The sequence below is a fragment of the Lissotriton vulgaris genome, chromosome 5, assembly GCF_964263255.1.
Source record: "Lissotriton vulgaris chromosome 5, aLisVul1.2, whole genome shotgun sequence".
Taxonomy (NCBI): Eukaryota; Metazoa; Chordata; class Amphibia; order Caudata; family Salamandridae; genus Lissotriton; species Lissotriton vulgaris.
Window position 1 is genome coordinate 1,032,448,853 of NC_141693.1, and position 15,685 is coordinate 1,032,464,537.

The 15,685-nt window shown below is 45.2% G+C and overlaps 1 protein-coding gene across 1 annotated transcript in view; it reads left to right on the plus strand.

Annotated features, from left to right (window-relative positions):
• The window catches only part of FBXW4 (F-box and WD repeat domain containing 4), an 880,740-nt gene that overhangs the window by 565,121 nt on the left and 299,934 nt on the right, over nt 1-15,685 (plus strand). Inside the window, exon 6 of the mRNA XM_086922659.1 lies at nt 13,167-13,232. Coding sequence (XP_086778785.1) covers nt 13,167-13,232 — 66 coding nt within the window. The remainder of the gene's footprint in view (nt 1-13,166; nt 13,233-15,685) is intronic.

Sequence of the window (15,685 nt, forward strand, 5' to 3'; positions counted from 1 at the left end):
CAGAGAAATATTTAGCTGAAGGGGGTATCATTGTCAATATAGTTGTAATGTCCGAGACCACCGGGTACTGTGGCTCCACTACCCTATTTACATGTCGCAAATCAATCACAAATCTATAAACATCAGGAGTATTATCAGTAGCTTCGGGTGACCGTCTTTTGAGGATAGGCAAAATGGGACTATTGCATATATTCGAATCAGTCTCTTCCACTACACCAGACCGTATTAAATCTTGTATTATTTGCAACAAGGCCTTCTCCCCCTCCCTAGGAATCCTGTACTGTGGAACTCGGGGCAATTTCGCTCCCACCTTCACTCTTATTGTCACTGGAGCAATGTCCATTTTACCTACATCCGTATCATTGACAGCCCACAGGCTGTCGGGTATACCTTGGAATTCAGGAGGTAATGGATCGTCTTTCGAAAAACACTGGAATGGGCGAGCAACGTTCGGGCCCAGAGTAAGGTACACGCCGTCTGGAGAACAGTAGATGGTGGCGTGCAACCTTTTTAATAAATCTAGGCCCAACAAATTTTCCCCACAATTGGATGTCAATAGAAACGGTGAATCAACAGAAAAAGGGCCAATCGTCAACGTGAGATGTTTAGAAATGGTGCTAATCACCGGAGTTCCTGCGAAACCCACGGAGATATTATTCTTGCCAGACAGAGCCGCCCCTGGGACCCGAGAACGAGCCACTGAACTTTTCATTGCACCCGTATCCACTAGAAATTTTTGCTGAGACCCCATTAAGTCAGCTTCAACATAAGGTCCCCTCTGATCAACTTCCATAAGTACTGGTCCCATGCTCTGTCCTACGCTGTCCTAGTTGTGGGAGAACCCTGTCAAATCGTCCACTGAGTAATCATCGTTGTAGTACTGACCACCGCCCCTCTGCGACTGCTGTCTGTCTGCCCCATTGTCAAAGTAATTGCCTCCCGGTCTCCCGCCTCCTTCTGACCGCGCAGCATGTCTCCCAAAATCACCACCACCTCGTCCTCGTCCCCTTCCTGGACCGCCTCCCGACTGGAGCAGTGGGCAATCTCGCCACCAATGCCCCTCCTGCTTACACTTGGCGCACTGATTCGGTCCCAGCCTTTCCCTACTCTCACCTCTCCCAAAGCCGCCCCCCCGACTCGGCGCTGCACCCCTTCCTCTGCCTCTAGCCACTTGCTGCAACAAAACTCTTGTCTTTAGATCCTTAGCCTTCTTTTCCTGCTTGTCCTTACTCTCATTTTCCCTGTGTTCATAATATTGCGCCATACTGAGTATTCCCGAAGGAGAGGACGTTGTCCACGTGCTCTCCGACGCTTGCAGTCTAGCTGAAATTTCAGGCAATAAGTTCATGACGAACCTATTAACAAAAAGCCGCAATCCGCCATCTTGTGACACATCCTGTCCACTGTAGTCCATAAACGTCTCCTCAAACCTTGTAAAGAAATCGGAGACCGCTTCATCCTTTTTCTGCTTACAAGCCGTCAACTTGTCCCAATCTACCTTTTTCGGGGGGATGAGGGAGTGCATATACTTTATTATGCGCCCTGGTAAAGCTAATATTTCAGCCTTCGGCTTCTCTCCTGGCTTACGCTCCTTATCCCAATCCTGCAACTCCTGCCACGTACCTCCTAACTCTTCCGTATGGTCAGTACCTTTCACTTGCCGCCACACATCAACCGGGACCAAAAGCCCGAAAAACAATTCAACATCAGCCAACGTCATCACAGTGGAAGACGCCGCTTCTGTAAGCTCTTTGTAATAGGCAGTCGGGTTCTTTCTAGAATCCGGTAACTGGGCCTTCAATGACAACACCTCACTTCTCTTCCATGGCGTATACACCCATTGCTCCTGGAAATGCGCATCTATCCTGTTCCTGGTAACAGCCCTCGTTACTGGGTCTAGCAACTCGGGGACCTCGGGATGAAAAATAGGGTGCACCTCGCGCATTGGGTGGAGACCTGGGAAATGGGGTGCGCCGGCAGAGGGTAATTCATTCCTGTATTGCAATAGTGCACGCAAACTACTCATCACTTCCTTCACCCCTGTGTTCGTTCGATATGCTCCAGCCTGTATGTCTCGTAAAACCGCCGGGGCCACACCTCCATATCCCTGCTCCCATAGCGGTATCAATACATTGGACATGTGCCACAAAGCGTGCTGCTGCATCAAGGGCTCAAAATCTTTCATAGTGGACCAAATATCTTCAAACGAATAAATATTATTCCTGGCCCACTGACATGCCTGATTAGCCACCATACTCTTTTCATCTAAACCAACTGTAGACCGCGTAAGCAACTTCCGTACCTGCGAGAGTAATCCGCTCCCTGCGCCTCGACTCGGCGTTAGCATCTCCTGACTGGGGGTGGTACTAGCTGAAACAGTAGGGAGTGCTAAAGAAAATTGTGAGGGTGTAGGTGAAGTGGTCTGGAGTAGAGAAATGAGGGGCGTCGAAGGCGAGGACAGTTGGGGGGCACTTGCTGAAGGACCCGGAACGTCACTACTAGGGGCCGAAAGTGGCAAGGAGGGGTACAAGGGCTGCGGGGCATAAGGGGGAGGGGGTCGGGTATTCAAAATGTCCTCCATCTCATCTGGGTCGTCCTCTCGCACTACATAACTTTTATTTTCTTTCAACCTACAAAGTCTATCTGCGCGCTCCATACGTAGCGCATTCTCATTTCCCACCTGCTCTCTCGCCTTCTGCGCCATAGTCTGGGTGGACTTTTTATAAGCCTCTTTCTCATCTCTCAGCTTGCGCTTCCTGGCCTCTTTCTGCCACACTCGCAAAGAATCAAACATACTCTGACGGCTACGCCTAGCAAACAGTTTGTCTTGCAAATAATCCAACTTGGCTTCATCGAATGAACCCGTCAAAGGCCATTGTAAATCCACATTATCAGCAGTGTACCGATGCCACAAAGTACCAAACAAAATCGGGACCAGTCCATGTTTGACATACATATAAAAACTCGGTGTCCCTTCAGGGGGTGCAGGTTGGCTCTCGGCCAGTCTAGTATCTGAGGGTCGACAACAGCATCCAAAACATCGTAACTTGCTAAAACACGGCATCTTTACTTCGATGTCAAAGTAGCACTTCTCCACAGACTACGTTACCTTGAATCACAAATTCGAGCTCGTTCACACACACATCTAGACATACATCGGAAAAAAAACCACGCATACACAAATACAATATCTCCAAACACGTGTTACCAAATGGGACAAGGCCCGTCGACCAAGTCCTGGGGAACCTGGACTCTACCGCAGACCGAACAGTACGCTAACTGTTCTGAGGACGGGGAACAGATCCGCCACCCGTGCGGCACTATGGATCACTGCGCACTTTACCGCGGGAAACCCAGATCTCACCTCCACTGAACCACCACACTAGGAGTTCAGGGTAAGTACCGGAGTCTGCCCACAATGAGCCACGCCTTCACCACAGTACCATTCGGTCGGATCGCTACAAACAATTACCTCCAAATGCATCCCCAACCTCGTTAAGTCTGTCAGAGCACCAACTCTTACTCTGAGTTCCCCGGAGCACACTAGCCCCAGGAGCACACCGGCTCCTCAAACCATTGGAGACACTCTAGTCTCCCGGAACACTCCCGTTCCTGCAAAAATCACAGGTGGACCACTCACCTTCCGTAGGCGGCACCGACCTCTACCGTTCTCCACCTCCGGCTGCCAGGACCAACACGGTCAGCTTCAAGTTCCGCCTTCTGGACCCCGGCGTAAGATCCGAACCGGGACCTCTCCCGATCAGCAGGGTGGGGCAGCGCTGCGAGAACCAAGCTCGGCATCAGATGGGTACCCGGGCCCACCGTGCCGACCAGCGGGTCCCCGGTCTTCTGCTACCCACTTACGGGTGAGAAAGATCCTTATCGCGGGGTGCCTATTCGGGCGCCATCTGATAAGCGTGGCTCAAATCCACCCGAGTGACTTACCGCACTCACCTATAATTACCATATAGGAAGTCAGCCGGACAGTGGAGAAGAATAAACAAAAGTCTTTATTAGGCCAAACAACACTCATATGAGAGGGCCCTGTCCGACCTCACTCCTAGGAGTGCGAACGAGAGGACTGTCTCTCTGCATCACAGCAATACATTATAATGCAATACAGTAACGAGGGGTACGCCCCTTGTGGAAAATTACCGAGCCTCAGACCAGTGAACAATGCTCTCATACAGCAGGCATCTGCACCTGCAAAGGATACATTATTATATCTGCTCAGGGCCATGGAGCTAGGCTTCGGCGTCTCTGGGCATGAGAACATTACTGATAACGAGACTTGTTAGTTTCGGCCACAGCAAGCCGAGAAACGAAAACTGCTGTCTTAGTATATTTCTGTATTCCTGCGGGAGGGGCATGAGCGAGCAGGGCCCGCAGGCACAGAGGGTTTACGCAAAATGGTGGTACACAGGCTAAGCTAAGAAACTAATATGGTCACACATACATTTGAATATAGGCAATGAATGAGAATAGAAATTCAGCATAAGTGCATATACGAACTACATTAGTTAGTCATATGATGCTAACTCGCACATCATCATAGGGTAATTAGGGCATCGAAAAGTGAATTCTATCACCTCGCTCTGCATGCACGCCAAACCCGACCTAGCTGTCTCTGCAATCACGCAGCCGTGACTCGAGACAATGCCCACACGTCTCTCAGGTCTTCCAGTGAGGGCTCCCTGGTATCAAATGTAGGGACCGTGTCCCCCGCATCCCGAGGCCAGGGCACCAACCCCAATGTGCGCAGGCTGCGGTCGCCACCTCTTGGAAGACGCCAAATCGCACTCTGGAGGGTCACACCGGCAGCAAACTATTATGTACAGCACAGCCTCCAGTGTCTAAATGCGCCGCTTAAATAGAGCGCGGGGGTTCCGAGCAGAGCGGCTGGCCGTAGGAATGCTGGCTATATTTTAATGAAGGGCATCGTGCCCCCCCCCCCCCCTCCCCTTTAAATTGTCCCGACTTAACAGGCCGCCGTCCAGATACATGAGGCCCAGCGCGCAGCGCAACCAGGGCTTCAAGTTGTGAGGCCCACCGCCTCTCTTGCTTTTGGCCTCCAGATATGCCTGCCACCGAGTGCCGACTCCCTCGCCAACTAAAGGCCTCACCACACCGCGGTCCACTCCTCTCTCCAATGCTCCCAGCTGCCTTCCGGGCCTCCTGGTCAGTTTCTGCCAATTTACCTGGCTCCGCCTGCCGCCAGCTCCTTCACGATGTTCACGCCAAGCTGCAGCACCAGGCCTTCAAGCCAGGCCTCAATTGGGAGCACCAGTCACTCGGCTCTCACCTCCCGGGCCCCGGCACCACGCCTGGCTCGGCCTGATGCCTCTCACCGTGACTGCTGAGTCCCCGTGTCCGCCCATTCGACTGCCAGACCTCCGCCGGGCACTCCGGGACCCTCTCGCTGCCGCCGCCTCCGGGCCTCGAACGTCCGCTTCAGCAGGCCACTATTTCCGCCGTCTCTGCGTCTTCAGGAAAAGGGTTACAAACACTCACTCTCCGGGTTTTGAGCCCGCCAGCTGTAACACCACAGGTAAGAAGTACGGCACCGACTTTTCATTCGTGGATGACACAGGATAGGGCAGGATACCTTGCGGGGAAGTGGGAGTTCCTTTAGGCAGCGGCCATTCTCGGTGGCTGCTAGCCACGCCCCTCTCTATCTTAAATTATTAAACAACAGTTTTTATGCTCATTTCCAAAGTAGACAAACAGCGTCACCATGTGGTGGACTGTAACAAGTGCCGGTGTTGATAGTTATGTGCTGGTGCCGAGCACTGGAAACCACCGGCTCTAATAAGCGCTGCATGCAAAGTGGTAGCATGTCTGGCAGCTTCCTTCAATAAATCAGTTTACAGCACATCGCAATAAAACAATACATAAATAAACCAAACAATGCCAGCAAGTTTAAGACTAGGCAACAGTAATCAGTTCTCATAATGGAGGCACTTCAAGCAGAAATAACGGAGTAAGCTTGCTCAGCAAAGAAAAGGCATCCCCCTACAAAATGGCCATAGGCCCACAGGGGTGCGGTGTACACAACATAGGAATAGAGAAACCGCACTGCCTCCTCCCAGCGCACTCATCATGCGCAAAACCCACAAAGCTCAATTCAAAATAGTGTGACGAAAGAGAGTATTGAAATAGGGAGATCTAAGGGCCACTGGGGGACACCACCGAGGCCAGACTTGCCAGTCCCTCATCTGAAGCCGGTACAGAGCAGTCCGAAGAAGAAGCATCCACAACCACCTGACCCCCTCGATCCATAAATCCTCTTTTGTTGTGTCAAAAAGTTCTTTACATGTCAATAGTACCCCTCACCACACAGTAGCACCTGCGAAAATCCTAAATATTAGGTAAACAATAGCCAGCATTCAGAGCCTGTAGGTGTATGCATAACAGTCTTTACTGGCCTTTGTATACTCTTGCTAAGGCCTGACCACAGATGATATCAATGCATATTGTCACTGGCAGTCACAGCAGTTGGTGGTGGCGAATAGACCAGATTGGATGTGGTCTCAATAGGCACCTGCTTCCATAGAGAGGAGTCAACTGTTTGCAATAGTGTACAATATTAAGGAAGGGATGGGTTTTTCGTCGCTTGGCAGAGGCTGAAGTAAATGGATGGGTCCTTATCAAAGATCGATGGGATGCTCCTTGAGAATCTCTTTTACTCAGTGCTTGGTATGAGCCGGTGTTGCAGGTGGGGCCCACCAGCACTAATTTTTGTGAACCAGCATTTATTTTTCCTGATCAGACTTTGATCCAGAGCAAGAGAAAGAAAAACACAAGTGGAGAAAAGGAGAAGGCAGAGAAAGACAGAAAAACATTGGCAAAGGGAGAGAGCAGGGATGGAAAAGAGCGTGCTAGAGTGAAATAAATGAGCAGGAAGTGCATGATGTTGGAAGAAAAGAAACATGAGATGAAATCCAGAATATGCAGCCGTGGTATTTGGCAAGCCCAACCTTAGTCAGAGCCGGCTTCAAGCACCTGAGAGAAACTTTGGATACTGTTACTTATTATGTTACCAATTGACCTCTGTTTTTACTCCTCATCTTAATGTTTCCCTTTGATAAAATCATGCTTATCCTGTTAGCACATTGGACACTGTCACAGTGAACTGAATGCCTAATCTTTGTATGACATTGAACCTTTTTAGCACATGTTCTGCTTTGTAACAGTTCTTTAATTTTTAGACAAAATCACTGCAAATGTGATGCTTTGAAGGCCTTTCTGGTTTTCTCCTTGATTGCCCAAGGCAAGGGAAACTCTCACACTAGCGAAGATATCTCATTGCACTTAATATTAATTTGAAAGGTGTTGAGTGTCTGCTGAAGATGGTCACAATCTGGAAGCAAAAGCAACAAAAGAAGGAAAAAAACCTTTTGGCGGTATTGGCTGTTCTTTTTTTTGTCAACTGGTTTTATTAGCATTTTGTGCACAAACATGCATAATGAACATAGAACATGACACCATTGCAGACTCTCTGGATTCCTCAGAATGAAGACTTTTACTTTGGAATTATAGGATGGCAGAAGGGCAACCCGAGGGCTGCCTCGGAAGGGCAAGGGAGCACCACCAGGATGCACACCAAGAGCGAGGGAGAAGCCATCCCCATGGCCACTGGCCTAGTCCCACCTGAGAGATTATTCACTATCTATGCCTTGTTGTGCAATATTGGTAGTTCTTGATGGAATATAATAAATGTTGTAAAAGATGTTAATCAAGACACCAAAATCTACTCTGGGTCAGTGTAGAGAAAGAGCCCAGCATAAATGTCTTCTAGGTGAGAAAATCCCGCTAGGATAAGTTCAACAGAAAAAAGGAGCAAAAATCAGATTTAAAAAAACCATCTCAGTGTGCAATGAACACAGCAAATATTAAAGATATATGAGTGTTGCAATGCAACCTTCACTGACCAAGGCCTCCTTATATATGGTCTCAGTAGGAAATGACGTCACAAGAAAAAAAAGGTAGACCCTGTCTCAAAATGGGGAAACTCGGACGACCTCACTGGGAATCCATCCATTTTGGATAGGAATAGAATTAAGACCAGCCATGTTCTCAAATTCTTGAGAAAGCACTGAATGAGGAGGTCTTAGCTTTTCTGTATGCTAATTCTTTGCTCGATCATTCACAATATGGCTTTAGAGCAAATCACAGTATTGAATGTGCCCTGGTAGCAGCCTGATAGGAAGTTAGACTAGTAATCGATAAGGGTGGAAAAGCAGCACTGATTTTATTAGGTCTCTCTGCTGCTTTCAACATGGTTCACCATTCACTCATCGTAAAACGTCTCCACCGGTTTGGGTTTAGAAACTCGGCTCTGACTTTGTTGCACTCATTCTTGAGCAATAGGCAGCAACTGTTGGAGTTGGGGAAAGTGAGTTCATCACCCTTCTCTGTACCTTGTGGTGTTCCTCAGGGGTTCTCCCTCAGCCCACGCTGTTTAATGTATATGTTAGCCCCCTTATCAAGCTCATTCAAAGTCAAGGACTAGCTGTGTTCTCCTATGCTGATGATACACTGATAGAGGTGTCTATCTCATCTGACGTAGATAAAGAGGCTAGAAATTTCTGTAACTGCATGTCCCAAGTGGTTTTGTGGATGTACAATAATTGTCTGAAATTGAATACAGACAAAACGGAAGTGCTGCTTTTTGGAAAGGAGTCCTCTTTCTGAAATGATTCATGGTGGCCGTTGAGCCTAGGCACGTTACCTACTCCCGAAAGTTAAAAATTTAGGAGTCATATTTGACACAGAATTATCTTTTTTGGAACAAATAAATTCGATCACCTCTTCTGTTTTTTTTTGTGCTCAAGATTCTGAAAGAAAATCTTCCCATTTATCCCCCATGACTTTCAGAAGACAGTTATATTAGCTCTTATTTTCTCTAAGCTGGACTACTGCAATGCTTTGTATCTGGGTCCTCAGAAATGTGTGATAAGGAAGCTGCAGGCTGTGCAAAATGCAGCGGCAATAGTACTTCTAAAAATTCTCACATTTAGGTCTGTGTCTGAATCGCTGCAAAATCTTCACTGGCTTCCAGTACGAAAAAGGATTATTTTCAAGGCCATGTGCATGGTTCACAAGGCCCTTCATCGGACCGGCCCAAAGTACCTACAAGATTGTTTCTCTTGGTATAAGCCAAGTAGAAACCATAGATCCAGCTCTTTGTGCTTTGTTAACACTCCACATGTGCAGGTAAATGGTGGAACCTACTCCCTCTTTCGCTGCAGGGTCAAGCCTCCTTGATGCAATTTAGGAAGTAGCTGAAAACATGGCTGTTTACGAAATTAGTAGAATAGGCTGCTGCAAGTACCAGATTCGGTCCTATCTACTTATCAGTGTTCATGTTCTGCCCTCTCTTTCTTTATTTTTTTCTCTTTTCTTCAGCGCTACAACACCCTCATGTATGTGCACACTTTCTAAAATGAGTTTCATTCATTTATGTCTCCTTCAGGAAATTTCTCAAGGTGGCAGGTATAAGAAGAAGATCAGTCTAACATTCTTCCTTTCTTCAGTGCTCCAGAGCTCCTTCAGTCAGTTCCCCAGCCTGGCGTTATACAGTGCTTGCTGACAGTGGGAAATCCCCAAACTGTCCCTGGGGGCCTGTTCCGGGCCCCCAGGGTGTTGGGTGGGGGGTGCACATGGGGGGTGTCTATGGTACCCCCTGCATTTGCATGCACTACATGCCTTTTTTGCATTGCACCGGGTGCTGCTGAAAGCACCGCCAGCCGCAATGTAAATTTTTTTGGATGCGCCCGCCAGTGTGGCGGGTGCATCCTAATATGCATCATATGACCGCCGCACATATGGTGGGTGGTCCCTTTTGCAGGTATGGTGGCGGGCGGACATTGTAATAGACCCCCTGGAGTTTATTGGTTATTCAATTAAAGACATGTAAATGCTCATCTCATTTGAGAAGTGATGATCTATTAATACCACATTTAATGTATAACTGTAATTTAATAATTCTAACCAAATTATTTTTTGTCCTTTTCCACAGAAGTACAAATGTCAAAATACTGGAGCTATAAGTTTGCACTTGTGCTTTGTTATTAATTGCTCAGTGTAACAGCAGCACACTGGTCTCTGGTGTTCAGGCTGCAGTTCAGGTTGTGTTTCACATGTAAGCCCAAATCATACAAATCTTTCACAAACAGGACCAGCCCAAGTTACCATTTATGGATCGCGGTTAGTTGAATCTGTAATAAGTCAGTACTTAAGATGCCTCTCCACACACCCAACCGAGCCCCATATCCGTGCTCCAAATGCCTCAAGCCATTTTACTGGGGTAGAACCTGCAAGATTTCTAGATCCCATATGAGTTTAGCCTGCATGGGATAGGCAGATTTTTGATCTGTTTGTTCTAGGATTTCACATCATGAGGAAAATGGCGCCACTAATTTTGCCCATCAGAATTATGAACGAATTTTAAGAGCATAGATTTTTTAAACACAGAGCCCGGTCTGGAGGTGCCAGGTCTATCCTTCATTGGCCAGACTCTGCTGATTTATTCTTGAGCTACTATTGACCCACCATATGTACGAGTGATATTCTGTCATTCTTTGTGTAAGTATTGACATAAGCAGCCGTTGTTACTATATGTTTATTTGGTATTTAGCCATAAGAAGAGAACACAGTACTATGAATGTTGCACATATTTTGCTTTATACTAGGCTGCATAAAGGTATCTATCCTCTGTAGTCCAGGGACATCTAGGGGTCCGTGACTCCTACTCAGGAGTTCTACGACTGCTTAGAAAATAGTGACAGATTAATGTTTATATAGTAAAAGAAGCCGATGTAAAAATTTTAATTTTGAAAAGTTCCATAAGTGTGAAACTGTTTGCAATTGGAGTCTAAAAATTAAGTTGTAGTCCTCAGACTCAGACAGATTTGTGCGAGCAGTACAAATATAACAAACAGAATATAGTATGAATGGTGGGTGGCCTCAGTTGAATTTAAAAAAGCCCCACATTTTCCATTATAAGGAATATTTTGATTTTGTTTTCATAATTTGTGTAATTTGTTTAATGAATGCTTGTTTCTGTATTTTTGTGTATTGGTTTGAGTTTCTAATCATCAAAATTGGCGGCCACTGGCTTCCAGTATTCGCTCAGAGTGGGGGTCCATTAATCAATTTAATGTATTCTTGAGTTTGTTCAATTTTGGAAAAGATGATGGACAGAGTTTCTGAATGATGCAGAATACTCCTACCCAGTCAAGAGATCAGGGCTTGATCCATCATCGTTTTTTAGCTCACTGCACCATCCCAGCTTCAGCGCCTGGCTATATGCAAATTAGTCTGTTCCTGTCCCAGTGCATGATGGGAACAGGGCAAACCAAACTACCAAGCCAATTCTTATACTGGGAAGGAGACAAGCTACCGGGGACCGGTTTCTGGCATTTCAGCCTCGTCGGCCCGGCTTGCTTGAATCCTGATGGTGCAATGAGCTAGGGACTCACGTCTGAGTATACCCTCCCACACATAGTGTGGATAAAATCAATTTTGGAAAAGATGATGGACAGAGTTTCTGAATGATGCAGAATGCTCCTACCCAGTCAAGAGATCAGGGCTTGATCCATCATCGTTTTTTAGCTCACTGCACCATCCCAGCTTCAGAACCTGGCTATATGCAAATTAGTCTGTTCCTGTCCCAGTGCATGATGGGAACAGGGCAAACCAAACTACCAAGCCAATTCTTATACTGGGAAGGAGACAAGCTACCGGGGACCGGTTTCTGGCATTTCAGCCTCGTCGGCCCGGCTTGCTTGAATCCTGATGGTGCAATGAGCTAGGGACTCACGTCTGAGTATACCCTCCCACACATAGTGTGGATAAAATCAATTTTGGAAAAGATAATGGACAGAGTTTCTGAATGATGCAGAATACTCCTACCCAGTCAAGAGATCAGGGCTTGATCCATCATCGTTTTTTAGCTCACTGCACCATCCCAGCTTCAGAACCTGGCTATATGCAAATTAGTCTGTTCCTGTCCCAGTGCATGATGGGAACAGGGCAAACCAAACTACCAAGCCAATTCTTATACTGGGAAGGAGACAAGCTACCGGGGACCGGTTTCTGGCATTTCAGCCTCGTCGGCCCGGCTTGCTTGAATCCTGATGGTGCAATGAGCTAGGGACTCACGTCTGAGTATACCCTCCCACACATAGTGTGGATAAAATCAATTTTGGAAAAGATGATGGACAGAGTTTCTGAATGATGCAGAATACTCCTACCCAGTCAAGAGATCAGGGCTTGATCCATCATCGTTTTTTAGCTCACTGCACCATCCCAGCTTCAGAACCTGGCTATATGCAAATTAGTCTGTTCCTGTCCCAGTGCATGATGGGAACAGGGCAAACCAAACTACCAAGCCAATTCTTATACTGGGAAGGAGACAAGCTACCGGGGACTGGAGGTGCCAGGTCTATCCTTCATTGGCCAGACTCTGCTGATTTATTCTTGAGCTACTATTGACCCACCATATGTACGAGTGATATTCTGTCATTCTTTGTGTAAGTATTGACATAAGCAGCCGTTGTTACTATATGTTTATTTGGTATTTAGCCATAAGAAGAGAACACAGTACTATGAATGTTGCACATATTTTGCTTTATACTAGGCTGCATAAAGGTATCTATCCTCTGTAGTCCAGGGACATCTAGGGGTCCGTGACTCCTACTCAGGAGTTCTACGACTGCTTAGAAAATAGTGACAGATTAATGTTTATATAGTAAAAGAAGCCGATGTAAAAATTATAATTTTGAAAAGTTCCATAAGTGTGAAACTGTTTGCAATTGGAGTCTAAAAATTAAGTTGTAGTCCTCAGACTCAGACAGATTTGTGCGAGCAGTACAAATATAACAAACAGAATATAGTATGAATGGTGGGTGGCCTCAGTTGAATTTAAAAAAGCCCCACATTTTCCATTATAAGGAATATTTTGATTTTGTTTTCATAATTTGTGTAATTTGTTTAATGAATGCTTGTTTCTGTATTTTTGTGTATTGGTTTGAGTTTCTAATCATCAAAATTGGCGGCCACTGGCTTCCAGTATTCGCTCAGAGTGGGGGTCCATTAATCAATGTAATGTATTCTTGAGTTTGTTCATGCATGTCTAACTTTTACTTGATGCTTATTTGCAGTTCATTTGTGACGGGGACAGCTTGTTGTGATCATATATCACCTTTACGAATCTGGAGCCTTGAAAGGTAAGAGTAATTTGTGGCTGTAACGCATCCCTTTGAGGATGCGGAACTCTTGATATGCTTACCATTGCCTAAAATGTCTAGCTGACAATATTAGGGTAACATTAACTAATTTAGTGGTTTTCAATTGTTTGAGTTTGGTATCTCTACACTCAATTGTATCGTGTATTTTTATTGCACATCCTGCATCTTACTTTCTCCATTAATGACGGAATAGATGAAACTGAACCTCACTAAATGAGTTCAATGTGGTGACTGGTTAAATGGTCATATGTGCTGGGGAGAGCTTAGATTTGTTTATCATTAACACTTTATGAAAGGTTTCTTTGAAAAGGCCTATCTTTTTCTTCATTATACAGATTTTGCCCCATCTCTAGTCATGCATGTATTTCTTGTATTCATGAATGAAATGTTAAAAACTGTAACAATCCGACATTCTTGATTGATCAAGAATGTTTTTGATCTATTCAGTATGCTCTAACCGAACACATGCACCAGTTTCGTGAATGTGGTTGCTTGACTCCTGACTGTTATTGTATTGGCATTGTTTCTTGATAATGCTCTATATTCTGAAATAGTTGAGATATGCTCTTGCGTATCGAATGCATGTGGAGTAGATCCGGACAGGACCACTGGTACCTGGAGGATAGAAAATACCTTTTGGTTTAGTTTGCTAGAGGTGACCTGATCTCATTGAATAACAATCCGCAATAGTGGTGAAGAAGACTAAAGGCTATAGAGTCCAGTGCCATTTAGCCCTAGACTGCTCAGTCCATGGTGTTCACATTGAATGCCAACAGCCACATAAAAGTGGAGTTTTTCTGGGGTTTCCCCAGAAAGTAAAAATCTTTTTTACATTGTCCCAAAATCTTGTGAGTGAATGCAGATTTTTTGATAGGAGAAGATGTTCATGCTACCGATTTCAAACCTAAAGACTTTAACACATTTTAGGGTTCGATGTTCTTTTAACATACTTAGGCTAACCATTCTTTGGTGCCTCAGAACATGGAAATATAATGATATACAATACAATATAAAACATTTGAGTGTGTTCTACAGTGTCAAAACGGATACAATTCCTAACATTATTAAAATCTCAACGTTTTAGTAAAGTGTGGGGAGCTTTATGGGTAAGGATAGGTGCAGGAGCGTTGCAAGAGTAGGGTGTTGCAATTACAACTTAAGAGCCATAAAGGTTAATACAGAATGGCGAATGAGGAAAGGAAAATTTACAATTTAACCATAATGCGTAGCAAAGATAACAACCTCAAAAAGGGAGAGCTTGGGGCATTTGATCAGGCAGAGCTGAGCCATAAAAGATAAAATAGTCACAAAGACATAGGATTTTTGGGCATTTGGGTGCAAGGGATGGAAAGTGGAAGGCACGGAGTTTCTGGCAGATTTTCTTCCCCACAACCTATGATGGCAGTCTGTTGTCTCATTCCATTCTGCTCTGTTTTTCAAAAACATATTTGTGTCTATGTGAAGATTATTCAAGAGGCAGGTAAATCAAAAAGGAGCTGCCCTTAACCATGCCTTTGGTTACAACACCTTCATTTTTTTACAGTCAATGATAAAAACGTAGTAAACGGAACAAACACGGAAAAATGCAGGGTCATCTTGCGTGTTTCCCTGGAGTCGTTCCATTTATGGCATAAAATATAGAAATGTCAAATATTTCAACGTGTTGAGAAAATATCGACATGCCTATGGCTATTTGTGTAATTCAAAGAAAGGCAACTTTGGTGTTTTATTTTTAAAGCGCTGCAGGAACAAATGCACATAAATGACTATAAGCAACGTTTGTATCAAAGAAGCTATATCAACCTTTATTAGTGCATGGGTGACACAGGAAGCACGCTCATATGTTAAATGTGTTCTTAGTTATATGATGTTTTGTACAGTGCTTAATTTATGCAGGTAGTTTCGGTGCTCGGCACCAGCATTTATTTGTCAACACTGGTCCTTGCGACATTCTGACACAAAGTAGCTCAGTCTGGCTAATTTGGAGATGACCACGATAACAGTTAATTATTAGTTCAATATATATTAACAATTATTAGTACTTGCCGCCTAAGCCATTCTTATAGCTATGGGGGCCTGAAATATAACTGTTACACTTGTATGAGTGTGATGGTTAGTACTTGTGTTGTTACTATCATTGGCAGCATAGCAGGGGTAATGTGTGGTGCAAGCTGCAGTGGCCTCCTGACGAGGGCCCTGCCCCTTATTTTTTTAACTAACTAAGCACTGATTTTGTAACGAAAATTACATTTCGTGCATTCCAAACTAGTGATGTGTGTGGTCAGACGAAGAGGGGCTTCACTAGATATTACTGACACTTAGTGGCAGCTGGCACAGATCAGGGTTCAGGGGGTATAAAAAAAAATTGACTTACCCCATTTTGTGTAGTTCCTTAAGGCAGGGCTCAATAAATCAATGTAAAGACTTAAGGC